Source organism: Talpa occidentalis, unplaced genomic scaffold (assembly GCF_014898055.3).
Source record: "Talpa occidentalis isolate TD23 unplaced genomic scaffold, MPIMG_talOcc4v2.1 talOcc4.12, whole genome shotgun sequence".
NCBI classification, from domain to species: domain Eukaryota; kingdom Metazoa; phylum Chordata; class Mammalia; order Eulipotyphla; family Talpidae; genus Talpa; species Talpa occidentalis.
In genome coordinates this window covers 79,451,510-79,474,644 of record NW_023601212.1, presented here as the reverse complement: position 1 = coordinate 79,474,644, position 23,135 = coordinate 79,451,510, and the positions used below count along the sequence as shown (strand labels likewise).

At 55.1% G+C, this 23,135-nt stretch overlaps 2 protein-coding genes across 10 annotated transcripts in view; both read right to left on the bottom strand.

Moving 5' to 3' along the window:
* Window positions 1–8,250: 8,250 nt before the first annotated feature.
* UPK3B (uroplakin 3B) lies at window positions 8,251–15,502 on the bottom strand. 3 transcript variants are annotated; one of them, XM_037506875.2, is made up of 6 exons: window positions 15,242–15,502; window positions 14,945–15,094; window positions 14,440–14,671; window positions 13,283–13,362; window positions 12,448–12,577; window positions 8,251–8,778 (listed from the first exon to the last, which is right to left on the bottom strand). In XM_037506875.2, the coding sequence occupies exons 1-6, from the start codon at window positions 15,324–15,326 to the stop codon at window positions 8,439–8,441; spliced, it is 1,017 nt and encodes a 338-aa protein (XP_037362772.2). In that variant the 5' UTR covers window positions 15,327–15,502; the 3' UTR covers window positions 8,251–8,438. The 3 variants fall into 3 exon arrangements, with proteins under 3 accessions (XP_037362772.2, XP_037362775.1, XP_037362773.1); XM_037506878.2 differs by lacking the exon at window positions 8,251–8,778 and adding an exon at window positions 10,188–11,122 and having other exon boundaries at window positions 15,242–15,498; XM_037506876.2 differs by lacking the exon at window positions 8,251–8,778 and adding an exon at window positions 11,081–12,130 and having other exon boundaries at window positions 15,242–15,499.
* A 2,563-nt stretch (window positions 15,503–18,065) lies between these two features.
* DTX2 (deltex E3 ubiquitin ligase 2) overlaps window positions 18,066–23,135 on the bottom strand; it is a 36,479-nt gene continuing 31,409 nt past the window's right edge. For all 7 annotated transcript variants that reach the window (XM_037506870.2, XM_037506871.2, XM_037506868.2 and 4 more), the window contains 4 exons: window positions 22,188–22,346; window positions 21,402–21,563; window positions 20,604–20,693; window positions 18,066–19,354 (listed from right to left, as the gene is read on the bottom strand). In XM_037506870.2, coding sequence (XP_037362767.1) covers window positions 19,127–19,354; window positions 20,604–20,693; window positions 21,402–21,563; window positions 22,188–22,346 — 639 coding nt within the window. In that variant the 3' untranslated portion in view covers window positions 18,066–19,126. The remainder of the gene's footprint in view (window positions 19,355–20,603; window positions 20,694–21,401; window positions 21,564–22,187; window positions 22,347–23,135) is intronic.

Here is a 23,135-nt window from a genome sequence, read left to right as displayed (position 1 = left end):
CCCCCAGCCCCCAGTGAATCTTTTACACTTTCTCAGGGCTCTCTCTGGCATACCCTCGTGGTCTTGCCTCTCTGTAGTCACGCAGCTCATCCGCCAATAGCCATCTTCCTCTCCTAGCCATCCTGTCTCTGAGTGACGCCGCCCTTATAGCGCTGGCCTCTAGGTGCAGGTGTGCACGCTTACGCATGCCCGCACCCATGTTCCAGGTGTCTACAATCATCCCATGTTCTCCACACCCACGTACCCAAGTGCCTCCTCCATTAGCACCGTTAAGGCCACAGGTGATAGCCACAGAGGCTAGTGGCATAAAAAGCCTGATTAATTCATTTACCCTACAGGCCTTCATAAACACTCAAAAAGATGGGGTTCAGGCCTTCTTGGTGGTGCAATGGGTTAAATCTCAGCACTATGAAGCTATCTGCAGCCACTGCAGCACGAGTTGGATCCCCCACCAGAGAGTTGACCCACATGGCGCAGCAGACCTCTCCTGTCTCACCCGCTGCTCCCCTCAGCAGTGTATTTCAGTCAATCTGCCTGTTCTGTTCCCCACTCTGTCTCTGGTGAATCCTTTCTCTCTCTCTCTCTCTCTCTCTCTCTCCCCCTCTTACACACACACACACACACACACACACACACACACACCCGCACCTCTGGCATGTACCCCAGGTCTTGTATGCATAAATAAATAAATCTTTAAAAAAAAAAAAGGATAGGGTTCTTAGAGCCTTTGGCTTGGTAAACAAGAATGCATCTGCTTGCTGGAAGGGGGTCACAACCCAAATTCCAAGAGGACGGAAGCTTCTCTGCTTAGGATCCTTCTGGACCTGGCCTTAGATATCTCTTCATCTGGCTGGCTGTTGATATTTTCTGTAATGAACAGGTAATCTAGCAGGTAAACTCGTTTCCTGAGTTAGGTGAGTTGCACTAGCAAATGAATCCCCAAACCCAAATTATGGTGTCTGCAGTGCAGGAAGTTTAGTGGGGCTGAGCCCTTAACCTGGGGGATCTGAAGCTATGTGGGTAGAGGGTGCCAGAATTGAGTTAAATTGCTGGACACCCAGCTGATATTACAGAACTGATTGGCGTGATGAAAACCTCCACACGTCTGATGATTAGACGTGCCAGAGTGAGGTAGAGAATTCTGTGAGTGGTAAGAACACAGAGCAAACAAAGGGGGGTGTTTATTTCCCCCAGAACTGATAGCTACAAATAATGAACACAAATAATAAACACGTATTACCTGAGCTTCTGAGGGTCAGGAATCTGAAAGCAGGTTGGCTGGGCAGCTGTGGGTCAGGGTCTCTCATGCGGCTGCCATCATCTGAAGGCTCGGCGGGGGTGGTATGGAGGGGACTGGTGGCCTATATCTAAGGACACCTTAGTTCTTTGGCACTTGGGCCTCGCCAAGGGCTGTTGAACTACTTCAGGACATGACAGCTGGCTTCCCGCAAGAGTTTACATGTCAGCCAACTGACCAGACCAAAATGGAGATTTGTGGTAGAGAGTTTTATTACTTGAATCAAGCAACAAGACATGGAATCACTCCACTGTCATCCTTTTCGAAAGGGAGTTAGGACTTTCATAGGACTGCTATTGGTATTTGGGCAGGGAGGAAGCAGGGTGGTGTGTCCAGAATCTTGGCCATGTGGGCACAGTGTAGCTTTGAAACAGATAATGCCCCTGCTTGAAAGACATATTCAGAAAAGGGCGGCTGAGTGCCCTCTGGGGCAGGATGGATGTGCACAAACGGATGTTCAGGACCTAGAGTAATTTTAAATCACAGAGGGTCCTTTCTGTGCCAGTTGCTTTAGGCTTTAACCAATTTGGGCCAGAACATATACCTCTTAACTAAACTTCAAATAAGCCCCTGAATGCCTGGCTCGGAGCCCAGGCTCTGGCACAAGGGCTGTGTCAGTGATTACTTGCACGGCTCCTGTGTACCCTTCCCTGCATTGAGTCTGCCCAGGGCACTGCGGGCCGCCTCTGGCCGCACAGCATCAGGCTGAAAGCAGATTGTCAGGGCTTCTAGGCAGAGGCTGCTCCCCCACTGTCCCCAGAGCGAGTGAGTCCTCAACTTCAGTGAGTCTCAGGGAGTGGCCCCTGATGCCCAGAAGGACAGGGGGCCAGGCCCTGGGGAATGGTCTTTTCCCCAGGATCTACTTTGCTGTGTAGCTTTAGGGTTGACTCATGGGAGCGGGTGGGGCTCCCGCTGCCCCCTCACACGGGTCAATCGGCTAAAGGCTCTCAAAGGACACCCAGTCCTGTGTCACCAAACAAGGCTCCAGCTCCATGGCAACCATCACAACCTTTTTCTGAGGAGACACTCTGACTCTTCCCCACCCTTCCTGGTAGAAACAGGCCCTGGATTTTCAGCCTGGGGCTTTGTCTTCTGGAGGGGACCCATCCTTCTCCCGCCACCATCTTGGCCTCTCGGCCATGCCCCTGGCTCTGATAGAGACCTGTCTGCACTAATATTTGGGGGGTAAGACCCACAGTTTACAGGCCCTGCCTGGCTAGGAAACTGTCTATGTGACCTGTCCATGGGACCCTGATAGCAAGCTGCTGGCCCCCCTCTCAGTCTAGTTAAAATCACGCACCTGGAATCAGAAAGCTCTCTTGGAAGAGGAGTGCTTCCTTCCAGTGAACTCTCATAATTTGGGGGTCAAGAGGCAGGTGCCCCTGTCTCACCATGGAGCCACTGACCTGAGCCACGGACCATGGAGTCAGGTCCTGCCTGCTCTGGGTGTCCACACCCCACAGACACTGGGTCACCCAGGGTTACTGAGGCCTGTTAGCTGCCACAGTCATTGCATCTGATGCTCTGGTTACTGAGGGTCTACCTGTGCCAGGCACATGCTGATGGGGGTGCCGGCTATGGGCAGAACCACAGAGGAAAGTAGGGGGTGGGAGAGGGCAGGCACTTAGTGCATTCATTCCTTTAACAAGTTGTCACGGAAGCCCTGCTCTGTGCCAGGCACCATGCCAGGTTCTGAGGTACTTTATGGAATAAAAACCAAGTCTGACATCCTGGTTGGGAGTGACAGACAGTAAATAAACAAATACAGGCATAATGGAATATTAAGTGGTCTGCAGGCCCCCAGGACACAAAAGCAAGGCTAAAGGAGATTGTGGAGCCCTGACAAGGTGATCTATGAATAGAGACTGAAAGAGACAGGAGAGGGAGAACCATGGGACCTCTCCCTCAGAACCCGCCCCCCATGAAAACATTCTATTGGCAGAGGAATCAGCAGGTGCAAAGGCCCTGGGGTCATTATCTATCATGTAACAAAAGCCCCAAAACTCTGAAGACTAAAATGGTCATTTTTTATCATCTCCCATAATTCTGCAGGTGGACTGGGTCCAGCTGAGTGGTTCTGCTCTTCCATGTGGGGTTAGCTGGAGTCACTTGTTCATCTTCATCTAGCTGGGAGCTCAGCTTCACCGCCGTGTCTGAGCTGCTGGAACAACTGAGGGCCGGCTGGGTCTCTCCACCCCGCTTCCTTCCTTTCCTCTGCTCCCTTCTCCCCCAACCCCCCCTCCTTCTTCTCTCCACCTTCTTTTCCTCCCTAAAGTCTTACATTCAGTAGTTCAGCCTGATCTTCTCTATATGGCAGTGAGAATCCCGAGAGGGCAAACATGGAAGCTGACAGGCCTCTCAAGGGCAAAGCCTGGAAGTCACTCCTCATCCCTGAAGTCATGGTCTGTGGCCTGAACCAGCCAGAGTCAGCCCAGGCTCAAGGGTAGGGTGGAAGGATGGGGCCACCGCCTGAGGGGAGGGGGGGGTGGAAATGCCAGTGCCCAGCCTGGAACAATCCACAAGTCCTGGGAGGAAGCATCCCTTTGTGGGTGGGTTTGCTGGGGTCAGTGTGGTTAGGGGATTAATTAGGGGGCAGGAGGGGGCTAGGGGGTGATGTCGGTGAGGTCAGGGGGCAGCAGAGATGGTGTGGGGCCTGTAGGTCTTCTCAGGACAGGCTCTGGCCCTGAGAGGCAGTGTCACCACAGGGCACAGATGGTGGTCAGGACCACCTGACCTCCCTCCCTCCCCTCTGAAGGCCTGACCGCCTGACCTCCTGACCTCCCTCCAGCCCTTCGGTTACTGCTCATGCCCAAGATGCTTCAGTGGTGGGCGGACTGGTCTGCGCAGGCATCATAACAAGATGCCCCAGATGGTGGTCAGGACCGCCTGTACTTCCTGCGCCAGGCTGTGTCAAGGCCAGCAGAGCACTCCGGGAGAACAGACCAGGGGCGGGGATGGGCTAGTCTCCCGGGGTTGCAGTTACAAACCCCCACAGACTGGGTGACTGAGAACAATGGAAGTTTATTTTCTCACAGTCTGAAGGCCAATGGCCTGGCTGGGTGTCAGAGCCATGCTCCCTCCCTGCTCCCTGCTGGAGGCTGAGCCATGTCCTGGGCACGGCTGCCATCTGTGTGTCCGTCCATAGCCAAATGCTCCTCTTCCAGGGACACTAGTCTCCATCCTAGCTCAGTATGATGTCAACTGCAAAGACCCTATTTCCAAGTAAGGTCACACTCATAGATTCTGGGTAGACATGATTTGTGGGTGGGACACTAGTCAACCCAATACAGGAAGCAAGGGCTTTGGGGTGCCCTGTGAGGAAGCTGTGGCTGTTGTCTAGGTAAGAGGAGCCTTTCTAACTTCGTTTTCCACCCCAGCTCTGTGAGAAGGTTCCATGACACAGTCTGCTGAAGCTCAGAAGTTCTCTGCCCCAAGCAAGACGACCGGGGGCCCAGCAGGCTGCTGGCTGCTGCAATGGTAATGTCAGGGACTGAAGCGGGGTCCAGGCCCTACCAGACTCCCCAGCACCCTTGTGCATGGCCCGGATTAGGCCACCTGGTCTACCCAGGATTCATTGCTCCTTGCCACTCATTTGTCAGCCTCTGAGGTCTAGAAACCCAGTCTGCCCACCTCACTGAACATCCTGTGCATGTCCTAGTTCCCCAGAGTGGCACTCAGTGTCTTTTTTTTTTTTTTTTTTTTTTAATAGAGGCATGTTTTATTTATTTATTTATTTGTTTGTTTGTTTTGTTTGTACATGCACTGGGTACAGTCAGAAGCGCGGGAGGGCGAGAGAATTCACCAGAGCCAGAGCAGGGAGCAGAGCAGGCAGAAGGACCGAAGTACACTGCTGAGGAGAGCAGCGGGCGGCAGGAGAGGTCTGCGCGCCATGCGGGACCCTCCTCTGGTGGCCAGGGAGCAGCCAGGAATCGAACCGGCGCCGCAGAGGTCACCGGCAGCTTCGCAACCCAGCGCTCAACCGCTGCGCCACCAGGGAGGCCCGGCACTCAGTGTCTTCCATGCTTTGCCCCAAGACATGTCTTTCACTTATTGTTCTACACTTCCCCCAGTTCAACACATCCCCTCATCCCAGTCAACTAAGTCCCTCAACTCCCGGTGATGCCCAATTCCCTCCCATCCCCCCATTCTTAGAAAAGAAGGCCACCTCTTCCAGGAAGGCCCTCTTGTGCCCCCATCCCTCAGGTTGGGCCAGATGCCTCCTCTGGAGTCCAACTACTGCCTGTTGTCCAACATGGGTCCTCTCCCCCTGCATTGTACTTCCTGCGCCAGGCTTTGTCAAGCTGGCAATGGACTCTGGGAAGAAGAGGCTCTGATGGCTTGAGCCCACTCTCAGCCCCCTAGCCCCAGATCCACCCTATCTCTTGCCCTAAGGGCTCTCCCACTGGCCCCATCCCATGGAATTGGGACTCAGACAAGGACAGGGCTGCAGGCACAGGGCCTGGGAGGGCAAAGCTGAATCCAGAGTTCCCACGAAACACTCATGGGGACTGGAGGCCACCTCCACCACGGAGCCAAGGGAGGGGTCCTGTAGTCTAGGAGGGAGAGGCCAGCATGAGTAATAAGACATTCTTCTCTGTCCCTGGGGGAGAAGTCAGAGAGAAGAATGGTTGTCAAGAGTAACACATTCTTTCTAGTGGATAACTCTAGCTGCCTCACCCACAGGGAGTGGGGTTTCAGGGAGGCCAGGACTGGAGTGTCTGTGCCAAAAGGAGTATAGAGATCTTCTAGGTTGAACATTGATTTTGCAGAGGAGAAACTGAGGCCCAGGAAGATGGGCAGAGCGGCCTTGTGGGGCTTACCCAGCCTTTGAGGCATAAAGCCCTGTCTTGCTCCCGGGGCTCTGTTCCCAGGAGTCAGGCACATGCGGCTGGGACTGGGGTGGGGCAGGGGAGTGGGGAGTGGGGGTGGGGGTGTGATGGTGAGGGCAGGGCGGGCTGCAGTGTCTTCTTCCAGTTTCTCTAGCTACAGGGATAGAAAGTTTGGTCAAGAGGCCAGTATGAGCAAGTGACCTAAGCACTCACCTCCCGGCCCAGCCCCTCTGAAGGCCTCAGTGGGCAGGCATGTCACACCAGCCTTTCCCTACCACCAAGCCTCAGCCAAGCCTGCTGCTTTCCTGTCAGCTTCCACTGAAGGTCAGTGGGATGATGGCACCTGCCCTCTGGACACACTTCTGTTACTGCTCGTGCTGTACCCAAGATGCTGTAGTGGTGGGCGGACCAGTCTGCACAGGCATCATAACAAGATGCCCCTGACTGGGTGACTTCAACAACAGACATTTGGCTTTCACAGTCTGGAGGCCGCAAGTCCAAGATCGAGTCATCGGCATATGGTTTTCCCTTGAGGCCTCTCTTCTTGGCTTGCAGACAGCCACCCTCTTACCGCCTTTTCACAGGGTCATTTATCTGTACATCTGCCCCATACATCTGTCTGTGCATCCCTGGGTGCCTCTATGTCCTAATCTCTACTTATAAGAACACCAATAAGAGTGGATTAGGGTTCACCCTGAAGGCCTCAATTTAACTTAATCTTTAAAGGCCCTCACCACAGATGCAGTCACGTTCTGAGACACAGGGGATTAGAACCTGACTGAACGTGGATACTGTGAACCTGAAGCCAAGCCTGACTACCTCAGGCTCCCCCAGGACCTGGGGCCTGGATTTCCTGGGAGAGAAAGAGAGATGGTTGCCTTCTTCCTGACCACACAGTTCCTACAACCCCCTCTGGGACATCACTTTCCTGCAACATGCATCCACAAAGCCAGCACTAATCACTTGATGTCTTCTCCCTTCTCCGGGGAAGCTCAGCCCCTCACCAAACCCAAGTACCAAACCCAAGGTGCTCAGCCCACCTAAGGTGGAGGCCTTGGGGCCACACAGTCTTGGCCTTCCTGCCCCAGGGCAGCCAGGGTGCCAGCTGGGAATGCACAAGGCCGTGGGCCTAGCCAGCCCATTTGGGCCAGGGCAGCAGCCACCATGCCCAGCTTCCAGGAGTGACCTGGTCAAAAGCTCCTGCGAAGCTCTGCTCTGCACAAGGTTTCCTGATGTGGGCTCCAGCCCCAGCTCTCAGAGCTTCTGGGAGCGCCCCAATCTCTCATGTGTTGCTTTCCCACCTAGTTAGCTAAGGCTGGTTCCTGGTATTTTTGGCTAAGAACACATTAAGGTAGGATCCTGGGCCCCTGTGAGGATAGAGCTTCCTTTTTTTTTTTTTAGAGGCATGTTTTTTTTTTATTTATTTAGTTAGTTTGTTTGTTTGTTTATACATGCACTGGGTACAGTCAGAAGCGCGGGAGGGTGAGAGAATTCACCAGAGCCAGAACAGGGAGCAGAACAGGCAGAAGGACCGAAGTACACTGCTGAGGGGAGCAGCGGGCGGCAGGAGAGGTCTGCGCGCCATGTGGGACCCTCCTCCGGTGGCCGGGGAGCAGCCGGGGATCGAACCGGTGCCGCAGAGGCCGCGGGCAGCTTCGCAACCCAGCGCTCAACCACTGCGCCACCGGGGAGGCCCAGGATAGAGCTTCCTTGATGGTTGTCCAGGGTGGTTGAAAGACACCCTTCTTCTACCAGACTGGACAGTGCTACCCAGTCAGAAAAAAATGGCTCAGCCAAGCAAGACGAGCAGCAAGGGACAGCCCACAACAGCAATGCCAGGGCTTCTGTTTTCTTTTCCCCAAACTTATGCTCAGTGAAACCAGCCAAGAACAAAGGCCTGACTATTGTGACATGTCCAGCGAGGGGGGAGTGGTCGCCAGGACTCGGGAGGCTGTGGAGTGACTGTCAGATGTGTCACAGTCTCTGGCCTGTGGGTTCCTTCAGAGTTGTTTAAGTGCTGTGGAAGGGATAGTGGCGGTAACTGCACGACGCTGGGGCCCTACTAAGTGTTACTGAACCACACATTTTAAGTAGGCATATGGATGGTATTTGAGTTAGATTTCAATGAAGCTGATATATATATATTTTTTAAGTGTAAAAACATATTTGCCTTTTATAACACATTCTACCAACAAATAATTGTTCAAAACCTACTAGGGGCCGGCACTGTGCTGGCTCTGGGGGCACCCTGGGAGCAAACCAGACATGATCTCTGTAATCCCTCTGTTATTTAGTAGGGGAGATGCAAATGTTCACAATTTTAAATGTCTACTTACAAAATGGAAGATACACCACGAAGGAAAAGTACAGGAGTCAGGAAGAACTTCCCTTGAAAAAGCTACACTGGAGCTGAGGGATCTAGAGGAAGGGGAGGGAAATGAAGAAATGTTCCAAATTGGGGGAAAGCAAGTGCAAAGGCCCTGTGGTGGAGGTGGGGGATTAGCTGAGGGCCTTGGTGGCCCTTGGAAGGCAGAGAACTGGGAATGGATCAGGCCTGTGATGGAGGTGATGAATGTGGAGTCTGTCCTCGCAGCGCGAAGTCTCCGAAGGTTGTGAGCAAGGGTGGATGACACCACCATGCCCCTCAGGATGCTGGGAAAAGAACAGGGGTGGGGTCAGGAATATAGGTGTGGGTAGACCAGCAAGGGGAAGTTACTGACAGCAAGAGACCAAGGCGGCTGGCCTGACCAGAGGGACGACGGAGAGAGGATGGAGAGAAATGGAGGACTCTGAGGTAGCAAGGGACAAAGAGAGCCCAGAGGGAGAGGCTGGTCCCCACCTGCTGCATCCTGATTCCTTTGATGAATCATCTGCGAGTCATTACCGCCCCCCCACCCCAGTCTTGCTGTTTATCCTTTTAACAATGGGCTTGTTTTTAATCACTGAGCAATTAAGTTAAGGGCCAATGACTTTTGTGTGAGGCACTTTCCCAACTACAGTCCCAGGGAAAATGCAAAAGCTGATTTAAGATTCTCCACAGTTTGGCTCTCACAGCGGCTCTCGCAGCTGGTGACCCTCCCCAGCTTGACTCTGGAGCTGAACGCCCAGAGGAGGATGGCCTTGCTGCGCCTTCTCCACACGCATCCTGAGACACCTCGGCTGCCCAGAACAGGCACTCGCCCTCCGCGAGCACACAGGCCGGCCTCCCCTGGCCAGCACAGACTTCCATCTTTGTTAATGTCCTCAGGCACTCACTAGCCCCTAAGATGATGCCCCCAGAACCTGAAATGTGAGGATCTGCTCTAAAGTCAGGTGGGGAAGTAGTTTGGAACAAAAAGCACCCCGTTTTTCATGCCCTCCCAACCTCAAGTCAGAAACTGGGGTTTGGTCTCCTGGTTCGTTACCCATATCTAAGAAATCCCAGTTTCCCCAGTTACCTCCTGAGTATTCTGGAGCCCACCTTGACCCTTTCCAACTCTCTTCCCTGTTCCATCAGCCTGGAAGAGCACACCAGCCTCCCTGTCCCCAGTCCCTGCTGCCACCCCTCCCGGTGCCACTGCAGGACAAGACTGTTTACACTTGTGTCCCCAAGCCACCCTCTCCTCCTTCCTTTCTTTCCTCCTCTATCTGGCTGACATTTGCCCCTCAAGACTCAGTTCAGAAACCACTCCTATGACACCCCCATCAGCCCTCAGGCGGGGTCGCTGCCTCCTGTGGACTAGCCAGCTGGCGCTGGGCTTCACAGCCTTCATCCACCACCAGCAGTGTCTGCTCGTTCCGACTCAGTGGCCAATCCCGGCAGCGGTGGGGTGAGAGCAGCTCCTCAGAGGGCTTGGGGGGACTGTTCAGAAGAGGGGCAGTCATGGAATGCAGGTTATCGCTGGAGCTGTGCCTCAGTTAACAGATTCCGGCACCAAGAAACAGCTGTACGGGCTCCAGGACACACAAAAGCCTGGGGCAATTCCTGCTCTTGGCTGGTCCTCTGACCCTTCATGGGTTTGTTCATGTTTTCACTCAGCAAACCCCAGTGGAGCCCTCTTCCTCCCACCGTACACCTCCCAGGGCAGACCCCAAGCCAGGCCTTGCAGACCTTGAGGCCCTTGGGTCCAGCATTGGAGCCGGGTCTGGACAGGACAGTAGGCAGAGGGCTATGTGGGGGTCTCTGTGACGTGGTGGTGGTGAGGGCGGTGGCACTTTTAGCTCCCATTCAATCCCAAGTGACCAAGAGGGACTTGGGCTCCACAGCAGCATTTCAAAAGAATTGCCCAAAAGGGCTGGCTCCTACTACCAGGGGTCACCCGGGACGCCAGAGGCTGAGCTCCTGGCTGCATTTGAATCTGCTTCTGTCCACATCTAGAGGGGTTCTGTGGTGGGCAGGGGTGCTGGCAGGGTTGGGGAGTGACCACCAGTGACCAGTGGTTCATGAATTCTGAAAGTAAAGACTCCTCTGAAGTGTTTGGAAAGGAGGCTGCTAAATCCACATAAGCAGAGTTACTGGGGGGCTTCCTAGCCCTGCAATACCAGGTGGGCTTCTCTGAGGCCCATCAGGAGATGGGGCACCCTCAAAGGACAATTAGGGCTAGCAATCAACAGGCTCAGTGCAGCCCTGGGGCTGAACCTGCATGTAAAAAGCTCCTCTCCCAGAAACATCCTGGGCACCAATCTGCGAAAGGAGTCAGATCCCATTTATTCACTTCCAGAGAGGGTGGCGGCCGTGTAAAGGTTGCAGGGTCCTTAGTAGGCCAGTGCTGGGGCAGCAGCGGACAAAGATTGAAGCACTGGTCACCAAGCCTCTGTTTTCCCATGTAGAAAAGACGGCAGCTGTGCAGATTAGACGGCACACGGTAGGGCTCAAGTGGGAGATGTGACAGCCCCAGTCTCTGTCTTGACCAAGGCGAGGCCGGGGCCCTGAGCTCGAGACCCCGTTGAGTAGGGAAAGCCCCTGGGCATCAGGTTATCACCCAGTGGGAGTTCACACCAACAGCGACCTTCTGGTCTGTGAAGAGGAGCCCACGTGCATGGGTCATGTGGCTGCAGCGCCCCAGCACCCCCATGTGGCCAAAATGGGAACTACCGGCTTTGGGGGCTCCGACTCTGGGGAAGGGTAGTCTGAAGCATATCTGCCCTGGTGAAGGGGGGGCTCCAGGATTCCAGAGTGCCCATTGGGGTGACTGAGTGTAAGACTGAGGACATGTGACAATCGGAGGGTGTGATAGCCCCCCGTAGTCACAGGTCACATCTGGATAGGTGCTCATCTGAGGTCCAGGGCTGTGAGATTCCCGAGGACTCTGCCAGAGGCCTCTTTTCTAACAAGGTGCGGCACACAGCTGGTGCTCAATAAATGTGTGTGAGAGAAGAAGTGAGTGAGCCATGTGTATGCGCATGGGGGTGGAAAATGGTGGCCAGAGGCTCAAAGACAGCCAGTGCCCATGGACAGTGGAGGTGCCTCTGACACCGGAAGATGGGACAGGGAGGCTCAGGTCTCATACACCCCCAGGATCCATCCCAGTCCCCTGGCACACAGCAGAGGCAAGATCCCCTGCAGGCCTTGAACTGGGACCTGGAAACTTCAATTAGGGGGGCATCTCCACATGCCTCCAGTTTTGCTTGCAGGAAGCCAGACAAAACAGCATCAGGGGCAGAGGTTGGGGAGGAAAACAAGCCTGACCACAGCCCTCCCCCAGACTCTCCAGAATCCAACTTCAGTTGCCTGGAGAGGGTGGGAGTGGGAAAACCCAAGGCCAGGCCGCTAGGGGCATTGGGGAGGGGTGTGGGGGTGCAGGGGCTTACCCCTCCCCTCACCCCCCACAACCTACTGCCCCAGTCCCAGTCCGGTAGACCAGGCTAGGGACCGAGGCTGGGGAGGGAGTCCAGGCCAGGCTCGTAGCCCACAGGCAGAGTGGCGGCCTCACTGGGTGGGATGTGGTGGGTCATGTAGCGCTTCCCCATGAAGGAGCCAATCCGAAGCTGCTCGGGGACCTCCTCAGGCCACCACAGGCTTGAGCTGGACGGGGAGAAGAGGAGGCTGCCAAGCCAGGGCCTTCTTGCCCTCCCATATCTTCCTTTCCCCCGATTTCCCATTCCCCCCCTTCTAGAACCAGCTGGAGGCCCGCCTTCTCCAGGTGGCTGCCCTGACTGCCGCGGTGTCCATTCTCTGAAATGACAGAGGGCATTTTGGAGAGAAGACAAGGCCCAGGGAGAGAAAGGCCTAGGCCAGACTCCCTGAAGGATGGGGCAGAGCATGGTGTTCCTTCCCTGAGCCTGCCGGACCACCTCCCAGGTAAGAGATACTCAGGGGCCCAGGGGGATGTTGACACTCACAAGCGCACAGTGGAGGCTGCCAGAAAGGCCAGGAGCAGGAGGCCAGCCAGGGAGGAGAGAATGGAGGCAATGACGATCATGTCACCGCTTCGCCGCCCTGGCCAAGTGTCGATGGAGTTTGGGCACTTCCCTGCATCATAGCAGCTGCTCAGAGGCTGACGTGGACCCAGAGCAGTCCCTTCTCCACCCATATGCACACCAAAGCCTGGCTGCCTCCTGTTCCCAGGCAGCCTCCTGAAACACCCATCCACCCCTGTCAGTGATGGGACCACACTTCGCTCCAGCTTCTACCCTGGTCTCACCTTCCAGACTATTCCACCTCTGTGCCTGCTGACTGCTGTGCCTATAGCAGGCAGATATCTGAACTGACCATGTCGCTGCCTTGCTCCCTGGAGCCTGCCATTCGAGGGCTTCAGGCACCAAGACTCCCTCCGCCCCCCACCCTGAGGACTTTGACCTGGTCAATCACTGGGAACCTCTGGGCCTTGAAGAAGGCAAACTCCCAGAACCCATGACCCACCCCTTCTCCTCCCATCTGGGAGTGCCTGGCACAGGGCTGACTCCCTGGACGAGGGGAAGGGCTGTTTCTGTCCACGACTGGGTTGGGGCCTGGGCACCCAAGGGCTGGCAAACAGACATTTGTGGATGGACAGAGCCAGTGCCTGTGCTGAGGGGACTGAGCAGTGGCCAAGCCCCCAGCACAAAGTTCTATTGTAGGGACAGCCTGGACTTGACACTGCCTCCAGGCCCCCAGTTCCATGGCTGCACATGGCCATTTTGCAGAGGGTGACTTCACGGAAGCATACTAGGGCCAGTGCCACTCGCCCAGCACTACCTTGATGCAGAGTGATGGGATTGGACCACCTCGTCTCAGCCTGGGGTGAGCCCCTGGCGTCCATCAGAAGAAACTTCACCCTAGAGAGAGGTGGAGTGGTGAGGTTTAGAGGCCTCAGCTGTCCTGGGCAGGGTGACCACTGCTGGCTGGCCCTGCTGAGAAACCTCTGAGACCTCATGGGTCACGGTGACACTTCCAGCCTCCCCACTCCATCAGAGCTGCCCATCTCCAGACATCCTCTCTGGTTTAGGGCGCTCCAGGCCTCCCAGGGGAGACCCACTGGCTGCATGGAGCCATGGAAAGCCCTCAATAAGGGCAGGCATCCAGGGTAGAGACCTGGGGTGGGGTGTGGTCAGGGCTCACGCAGAGTCCATGGTGATAGGGAGGGGCAGGCTGAGCTTCCAGGGCACTGAGACGGTTCAGACAGGCTCCAGCTGCATCTTTGTATGGGGAGAGGAGCTCTGGACAGCTTCTGACTGGGGGAACACAGGCCAGCGGAGAGGAGGGAAGTCAGCTCCAATGGCTGCTAAGGGTGGGGCAGAAGGTGCCCCTGGGCGCTGAGCCAGGCCATGGTTGTTGGCAAGGTGGGCCTGGCAGGGCTGGTGAGAGGTCAGGGCAGGCGGGTGGATTGGGAGCTGGTTCTTCCAATTGGGTTTGGTGTGCTTGAGGACCCCTGACCTTGTCCGTGGCAAGGCAGCCCAATTCCAGACTCCGCTCTCCCACCCAGCTGCATCTTGACCTTGATAAACCACTTTATGTTCTGTGCCTCAGTTCCTTCACCTGCAAAAGCCGTGAGTCTTCTCTCCTCCTTTCTTGCTTCATGCCCTCCTGACTGGATCTGAACTCAGTTCCCAGGCTTAGTTTCCTACCAGATCCACCCATAGGAGGGATCAGTGGGCCCCAGGATTATATCCCAGCAGCCCCCCGCTCTGAGCCTGCAGACACCCTCCTCCACAGTCCTGGGGCTCACTGACTTCTGCCCCCAAGCTGGGTGAGTGGCACCGCCCGACCCGCAGAGGAAGAAGCCAAAGCTTGTGAAGTGGCAGGGCATTCTGCCAAGAAGGGCGAAGACAAGGTTATGACAAGGGGCAGCCCTGGTCCCCAAGCCCCGCCTCTCCTGGCACAGCCCTCAACCTAGGGTCCAGAGGATGACCCACCTGTAAGGGCCAGGGCCAGGGAGAGGCGCGTTGCAGTAGGGTGACTGGTCAGCAAGGCAGCTGGGGTCATTGCCCACCCGCAGCACGGGCACAGCCCTGCCACCGCCCACTGGATCCTCACAGGGCAGCTGGTGCAGGGACAGTGGCATGGTCATATAGTGGCCATAGGTCCATAGCCGTGGGTAAGTTGGTATCTCAGCCAGTGTCTGTGGGTTCTGGAATCCTGCGGAGGCTGGGGGAGGGAGTGACAGATAGGGCTGGGGAGTATGGCCCTTGGCTGGGTCCAGCCCTGGCCTTCCAGGTCTCAGGGTCCAGACAGCCCTCTGGACACAAAGTACATTTTGCCACCCTTTAGCATTCCCTCAGGATAAAGCTCAGGATATCCTGAGGAATTCCCTCAGGACAGATTCCCTTAGGATAAATCCCACCCCCAGATGAAGGTGATCGAGAGGGACTCCTCAGCCCCTCGGCCCTACCCCGAGCCCCAGACCTGACCATGACGCACCGTTGCTGAAGGCCACTACCAGCCAGATGGTGTCGGCAGCCCTGGCATGTCCGTCCAGGACACAGCGTGGCTGCTCCAGGGAGAACGTGGAGGCTGTGACCTTCCCTTCCAGGTCCCAGGCTGTTATCTGCGGCGTGTAGGGTATCAGCTCTGCAGCCATGGAGACAGCGTGAGGGTCCTGGGGTTGCTGCCCAGGAGGCTGCCCCTCCCCATTGGATGGTTTGGGTTCCCAAGGCTTGATCGCTGCAGCAGGTGCCCCAACCCCTTAAGTCCATCCACCCTGGGACCTCCACTCACCCAGGCTCATGCAGAGCTGGGACCAGGCCAGGGCCACCACAGGGAGCAGCAGCCAAGGCAGAGACTGCCTCAGGGGGAGCCCCATGACGGCCTTCTTCCACAGCCACAGCCGAGTCTGACTGTCTCCTGCTGCACCCCTCCCCCAACACCTTGGGCCTGGAGAAGCTGGTTAGTCAGGCTGCAGGCGGGTCAAAAGCTGGAAAGACCTGAAAATGTAAATTTACCCTCTCCCGCCCACCTCTGGGAGGGCACTGGCTGGGGTTCTAGTGGGGGCGGGGGGTGGGGGGTGGGGGCAGTTTCCACTGTCAGAGCTGAGGGAGAGGGGCCACTGCACTCCCAGATGCTTCAAGCCTCCCCAGAGCTGCAAGTCTATGGGCCCCACCCAACCTCCCAGATCTGGGGAGGAGGACCAATCTCCAGAAAGGGGCTCAGGACTGCATGCCTGAAATTCCTGTACCCATGTGCCAGGAGCCTCCCACTGACCAGGAGCCAAAGCTGAGCAGGCAGCCCCACCCTGTTCAGCTCCAGTCCCATCAAAGCATCCCTCCAGGCCCTGCTGCCATCTCTGTGCCCTGCCCTTCCTGTACAAGGCCACATCCTCCCCACTCCTCAGTTCCTTTGTCCTAGACCTTGGTGTCAGAGAAAGGATTGCAGACCCTTGACACTTGACAACCCTCGCATTTACATTCTCCCCTTGGTTCTATTTTTAAAATGAGATATAATTCACATGCCCTAATGCTGGGGTTCAGTGAGTATGGTTCTTGGGTTCCTCTGAGAATGATTTCAGCAGAGTCCCCGTTCAGTGACACACTGCAGTTCTATTAAGGAAAACATTTGCAGAGACACAAACAGGCAAGGAGCTGTATTTTGAAAGGGGCACAGGTGGGCAGCGTTATGGCCGAGGTCTGCAGTTTGCCAGAGCAAGGGGTACACTTATATAGTGTTCTTTGAGGGGGACTCATTGCTTTGGGAATTTTATCTATTGTGGAATTTTTCACGACTGAGTTCTGACTGGGATCATCCACAAGGACTCCTCTTTGTAATGACCAACACCTCGCCCCACCTTGTTTCCGTCCTGTGGATCTTCCATGGCCATGTTAACAGCTCGTTAATCATTTCAGAAACCACCTCTGGTTTCTGACCTTGTGAAATTTTCTTTTTTTTTAAAGATTTATTTATGATTACAAGAACTGGGGTACAGGCCAGAGATGCGGGGGAGTGAGAGGATCCACCACAGACAGCGTGGGGAACAGAACAGGCAGTTTGACCGAAGTACACTGCTGAGGGGAGCAGCGGGCGAGTCAGGAGAGGTCTGCTGCGCCATGTGGGCAGCTCCCTGGCCGGGGATCAAACTCGCGATGAGAGGCTGCGGACAGCTTCACAGTGCTGCGCTCAACCTCTTTCACCACCAGGGAGGCCCCCTTGTGAAATTTTCATCCTCAGTGTTCTACTCCAAACTTCCATCACTAAGATCCATCCTCTTCAAGTCTGCGTGCAGCTCCAAGGGTTAGTATATTCACAAGACAGTGCAACCATCATCACTATTTCCGGGCCTTTTCATCACCCTAGAAGGAAACCGTTACCCATTAAGTCACTCTCCACCCCCTGCTCCTAGCAGCGACTTGCCTACTTTCTGCCTCCATGCGTTTGCCTGCTGGTCTAGACACTGCGGGTTAAGTGGGCACACACTGGTGTCCTGTCTGGCTCCTCTCCTCGCATGTTCCATGTTGTCATGTGTCAGCCTTTCCTTTTTTGGCTAAATATTCCACTGTATAGATGCGCCACATCTTGTTTATCCATTCATCAGCTGATGGATTTGGGTTGTTTCCCCTTTTGGGTTATTATGAGTAATGTTGGGGTGAACATTTGGTACAAGTTTGTGTGAGGACATGTTTTCGGGACGTGTATGTACTTAGAAGTGGAATTGCTGAGTCACGTGATGGCTCCTTTTTGGGGAACTGCCGAAGTGGCTGTTCTCTCTGGCCGGGGTTCCAGCCTCTCCACCTCCTAACCATTTACTTTCCTTTTTTTTAATTTTATTTTTTTAAATAATAGTGACCCTGAGTGTGCAGTGGTATCACTGAGGTTGTGTGTTTCCCTGATGACATCCCACAGCTTGCTTGTGCTTGTCAGCCATTTGTACATCTTCTTTGGGAGAGGCTACTTGAGTGCTTTGCCCGTTTTTAAAAAATGGGTGGTTTTTGATGAATTATGAGTCCTTTATGTATTAGATACATAATCTGGATATAAGATACACAAATCTGGATATTAGAGCCTTAGCCGGTATACATCCTGCAGTTGTTTTCTGTTCTGACTCTTGCCGGACTTTAACTGTGAGTCGAGGGTGGCAGGGCCCTGGGGTGCACACCTCCTGTGCTGTGAGTCAGTCTCATGCCTCGTGGTGGAACCCAGTGAGGTCCCTATCTAGGCCTCCAGGCTCCCCAGGGAGGTAGAGTGGGTATGATGCCCAGGGGCCACAAAAACATTTTAGTTTATTACAATTTTTTTTTTTTAGAGAGGCATGTTTTATTTATTTGTTTGTTTGTTTGTTTGTTTGTTTTGTTTATACAAGCACTGGGTACAGTGAGAAGCGCGGGAGGGTGAGAGAATTCACCAGAGCCAGAGCGGGGAGCAGAGCAGGCAGAAGGACAGAAGGACACTGCTGAGGGGAGCAGCGGGCGGCAGGAGAGGTCTGCGCGCCATGTGGGACCCTCCTCCGGTGGCCGGGGAGCAGCCGGGAATTCAACCAGCGCCGCAGAGGCTGCGGGCAGCTTCGCAACCCAGAGCTCAACCGCTGCGCCACCGGGGAGGCCCCATTTTAGTTTCTTTTAAAGAAAGAAGGAAAACAAACTTAGATGGAAAAAGGGGAAAAAAACGCTGTAATATATAGTTATCTTTATACCAATAAATCATAAAATAGAACTTTTAGTTTTTTCTCTTATGGCGCAAGGGTCCAGGCATAACCTGGCCCTGTGTCCTTCCAGCCCCAGGCAGAAAGCAAATGTGAGAGAACTTGATCCTCTTTCTGAGAGGGTCGAGAAGAACTGCAGCTTTGAGGCTGGCCTCAGAGCAGTCCCGGCCCGGCTTCTAGCCTCACCTCCACCCTAAGCCTGGAGCCTTAGTTTCTTCATCTGTGAAATGGAGAAAGGCGCTCCTGGTCCATGTGGGCTGCACCATATAAACCAGAGCCCTGAGGAGGCCAGAGGAACCAGAGGGGAGGTGGACGTGGGAGTGGGAGCCACAGCTGCATTTGGGAACTGGGGGTCAAGTGGGCAGCCATGAGGTGCCTTCCTATTCCGATGTAGTAGCACATGTGTGTGCTGGCCTTCACACATCAGATCACACAGACACACCCCAGATCACATACACCCCACATCTCTCTCTCACATACACATATACACACACCCCAGATCCATCACAGTCTCTCCACTGAAAGACATACCAGGGCCCGCTGACTTTGGCTACAGGGCATTTATTGCAAACAGAACATCTGAGGTATAAGAAGCTGACCCAGACCCATACCTGCCCCTGGATGGGAAGGGAGCAGTTTCTCCTGGCCCCATGCCAGGCCCCTGGCACTGAGGGCCCAATGCCACCCACCGAGGACAGAGGGCCCTTGCACTGAGGTAGCTGCCTCTTAAGCCCCACAAGTACAACTCCCTAGTCTTGCCCAATTCCCACACGATCCAGGCCTGGAGGGGAGGATGGGGGAAAGGCAGGCAGGAGAAGCCCTAGCTTTCAGCGGTGCATGCCTGTGCCCACGACAAACATTCCAACCTCTCACAAAAGGCACCTTCCTGCCGGCCCATCCCAGGGGGCAACCCTGCCCTGCTGGTGCCAGAGGCAAGCATGATGGTGGGGAACGGGGCCAGCCAGGCTAGAGAGTCACTGCTGCTCCAGGCAGTCCTCAGTTACCCCCTGGGCGGCCAGCTCTGCCAGCACGTTCTGCAGGTAGTTGGGGTCAGGGTAGCCGTGACCTGTGACATTTCGGTCCATCTCTGTCTTGTGGTGGATCTCATTCCACACCACTGTGTCCGTCTCGCCTGTGGTACTGGATGTCCCCACTGTGAATATGAGTCGCCTCTTCCATGCCACCTTCAGCAGTTCCAGGACCTGTCAGTGGTGGTGGTGGCGGGTGGCAGTGTTGGAAGAGGAGAGGAGGGGAGAGAGGAAGAAGGCAGAGAGAGGGAAGGTCGGTGAATAAGCTGGCTTGTGTCTTCTTTGGTTTTCACCCCTGGAGCAGGGGTGGCAGGGTGGGGGCATCTACTGGCCCCCCCTACAAGTTTGCTTTGCTCCTGCCTTGAGGTCAAGGACAGCAGCCACAACCACCCACCAGGAATCAGCTGTGGGTAGAGCAGCACCGGGCACTCGCCTCCCTTCCATCCACCTGCACTGCTAGCGGTGGGCAGGAGTGGGTACGGGTCATTCTCTCCACTTTAGTTCCTGCTAGAAGATCTCATCCACAGCCCTGGGCCTGAAACCCCATCAGGGGGATTCCTCAGCCTTGAACTCCAGCTCTGACCCCCGGCACTCCAGCTGCCACCCTGACAGGCGAACAGAACCTCACACTTACTTGCCCATGATGTGTGTCGTGGCCTCCCATGTCCAGCCCTCCCACCCAGCCATGCCGCCAGCTCCTCCAGCCAGGCCCTGGAACCATCCTGACTCTGCCCCTCTTCCAAGAACATCTTAGATGAGTTCCTCCTCCCTCCTCCTTGCTGCTCTCCACCACTATACCAGGCCTGGCAGCCCAAGGGAGCTTTTCAAACCCAAAGTCAGCAGCTCTTGCTCCCGGGATGATACAGCGCTCTGGGTAAAAAAACCCATTCCCACAATGAGCTGCTTTCACTCCTCCACCCACAGGCCTGGTTCTCCCTCCTAAACACAGGAGCCATTTCCATCTCCAAATCAAAAACTACCTGTTCTCCTAGAATGTTCTTCCCTGCCATCTCAAAAGTTGGAAGGTCTCAACTTAGGTGTGAGTGCAAAGGCAGTTCCCCGGTTGACCCCAGCCTCTTCCTAGCACCTCAGCTAGCGTGACTGAAGAGCATGTGACCCAGCCCAACAGCCAGGGAGTGCCAGACAAGCTAGGTCACATTTCCCTGTATCCCTGGCACCCAGAGGCTGCCTAACCCATGGGGGCCTCCAGAAGGACCAGCAACACCCCAGCTAGTCCCCAAGGCTCATCTATCTCCTCCTGTAGCAGTAAGAAGGTGCACAGAGGCAGGTGTGAGTGTTGTCACCAGGTCTCCACTGCCAGGCCAGCCCCATCCCACCCCATCTGCCTGGCACTCCACCTGGCAGCCAGGTGCAGTCCTGCTAGCCCAAGGGCCCTCCTCATAGTCAGTGGCCAGGCCTTTACCTTGCGACCCTGGGCATTGTCAGGAAGGTAGCACTGGCGGGGAAACCCTCTGGCGGTGAACGGCTTTCCAGGGTTGGGGTGTTCTGGGCCCTGCAGAAAGAACACAAACCTCAGGAATGGGAGTGCCCAGAGAGGGGCTCCTTCTTGTCCCTGACAACTGCCTTGAAGTACCCCTGCTAAAGCCTGGCGCTAGGCAGGACAACCCTCTGTTGAATCACATACTCTTGCCTGGTTTCCCTACACTTCTTTCCCATGACTTAAAGTCAAATTTAAAAAACATTCCAGATGGGAGTGAAGCCACAACGTTGGGGAGAACCTGGAGTTGTAGGTGGTTATGTCACTGGGTACACAGATCTGGCCCTGCCACCTAACCTAGGCTTGCATCTCTCAAGGACAGGAGTCCTCAGTGGTGGTACCTCCCTATCCTGATGCTGTCCCTGGGAAGCTTCCCAACCATGGGCTCCCCAGTTATCCAGTCCCTCAACACAGTGTTCTTCTTGCTTATGTGTGTGGTCTTCTGCCCAGTACAAGTTCAGCTAGGATGTCTCCACCTCCAGGAAGCCCTCCCTTCAGGAAAGGATAGAGGGCCACCTCTCTGCTTCCACAGCTCTAAGAACTAACTCTAGCCCCCAGCACTAGTGTCTCCTGGTTTCTGGGAACCTGAGCCTGGCAGTCTGGGAATTCTCACAGCGACCCAGGAGCCCTGCTGGGAAAGGGCAGGGTAGGATGAAGAGCACCCTCAGAGTGACTGATTCCAGAAAGGTCCGAGGAAGCTCCTCTTATACCAGGGCCCCTTACCTGAATGCCATGAGGAATGTTGTAAACTATGAGTATTGTCCCGCAATCCTCATGGCCAGGGAGGGACACTTGGAAGTGGAACACCTCCATCTTCCCCCTGGGCTGGGTCCCAGTTTTCTCTCCGTAGATGGTTTTGCAGGACGGACACTGCAAACTTCCATCCTGAGACAAGGAAGAATGTCACAGACTGAGCCAGCAGTCCTGAGAGACCACCGAAGCACACTCACCATTCTAAACGGGAAAGGGGCCCACAGGGGAGTTGGTCGACAGCTGCCATACAGGGATCCCAGGCCACCTCCCCTCACAGAAACTCAATTCAACAGCTTCCTTGGAAAGGCAAGTGTTGCACTGGAAACTTGTGAAGCCATTTTCATTAATGGGTAAGGTATCGAGAGACTGGCATCAGGGAGGAAAATCAGGTTTGAGTAAGTCTCAATAGTGTAACCACATTTAAAATCAAACAAAACCCTGTAATAAATTAACTACTGATGCTGCCACCCCGGCTGGTACAGGATGGCACAGGGATATCGGCAGGAGATGCACAGCGGCCTAAAGGTCTGCCATATGGCTCAGTTCTCTGCCCCCAACCCCTGTCCATTCTGATAAACTCCACTGAAAGAAGAGCAGTCAGGTATCATGCCACTCTAGCTGCCGACCCCTACCCTGGGCAAGGCAAGGGCTACAGACATCTCAGGGCTGCCTGCAAGCATGCCCCAGGTCCCTCGCTGCCCCTGAGCTTACCTGCTCAGGTCACCACCCCCCACCATGGGCCAAGTGCATGGGCACCTTGTTCCCGTTGCAGTACATGGCCAGCAGGCAGAGCAGGTGGAAGGCATGGCTGCACTTGGCAAGGCGGCCCACAGTCACCGGCCCGATGGTCTTGCTGTCAGTCACGTCACTGTACCCAGACACCACAGACAGCTTCTCCATGCAGATGATACAGTCCTGGAGGGGACCAAACACAGAGCACACTTGTCATTGGCAGCTGTGCCCAGCAAGGCAAGTCTTGTAGGAAAAGGCCCTCGTTTGCTGGAATGCTGGAATTACAGTCAAAGTAAATTCAACAGTCAGTTCCAAAGGCTGGGAACACAGAAGAGTCATGGCGAGCTGTGTCCTCAAAGGACTTAGCGAAGAGGGGACGACAGGCAACACTGAGTGTGGGGCCACTGCAGTAACAGCAGCACAGACGCAGAGGGCAGCAGGGATAGCCACATAGGGAGGAAAGAGCAGGAGAGGCCCTCAAAGCTGGGTTTCATAATAGAAAGGGCCTGTCAGGTAGACGAGCATGGGAACTGGCATTCCAGGCAGAGGAAAGAACATTCTGAAGCACGAAGCAGCATGTAATTTGGGGAGGGACACTGGCCCCTACAGAGGGCAGGGGTGAAGCTGGTGTAGGAGATAAGGACAGGAGAGAGGACAGATGCTGGAAAGTTCTGATCACCATGCTCAGAAGTTAGAGCTTTAGCTTCCCTGTTCAGGGGGTCCCCGCTGAGGGGCGTTAGGAAGAGGTACTCCCAAGGTCACTGCTGCCACCCGTGTAGATGGCAGCCTGGAGAGGAGCCTACTGAGGCACAGCAGCCCAGCTGAGCTGGATGAACAAAGGGGCCCAGAGAAAGAGGCAGATGAAGAGCTGTGAAGTGGGAGGACAGAGAGGACTTGAGGCAGGATGGGGGTTATGAGCATGACAGTAAAGTTTCTATTCAAACCTTTACCAACCAGATTTTTCTCAAGTGC

Coding starts and splice junctions, on each gene's coding strand:
- UPK3B (XM_037506875.2), bottom strand. CDS start 15,326: ATGGGGCTCCCCCTGAGGCAGTCTCTGCCTTGGCTGCTGCTCCCTGTG. Junction 15,095..15,241: donor CCAGCTCTGCATGAGCCTGG/GTGAGTGGAGGT, acceptor CCATGGCTGCAG/AGCTGATACCCTACACGCCG. Junction 8,779..12,447: donor GCAGCCTCCACTGTGCGCTT/GTGAGTGTCAAC, acceptor TTCTTTTCCCAG/CATCCTGAGGGGCATGGTGG.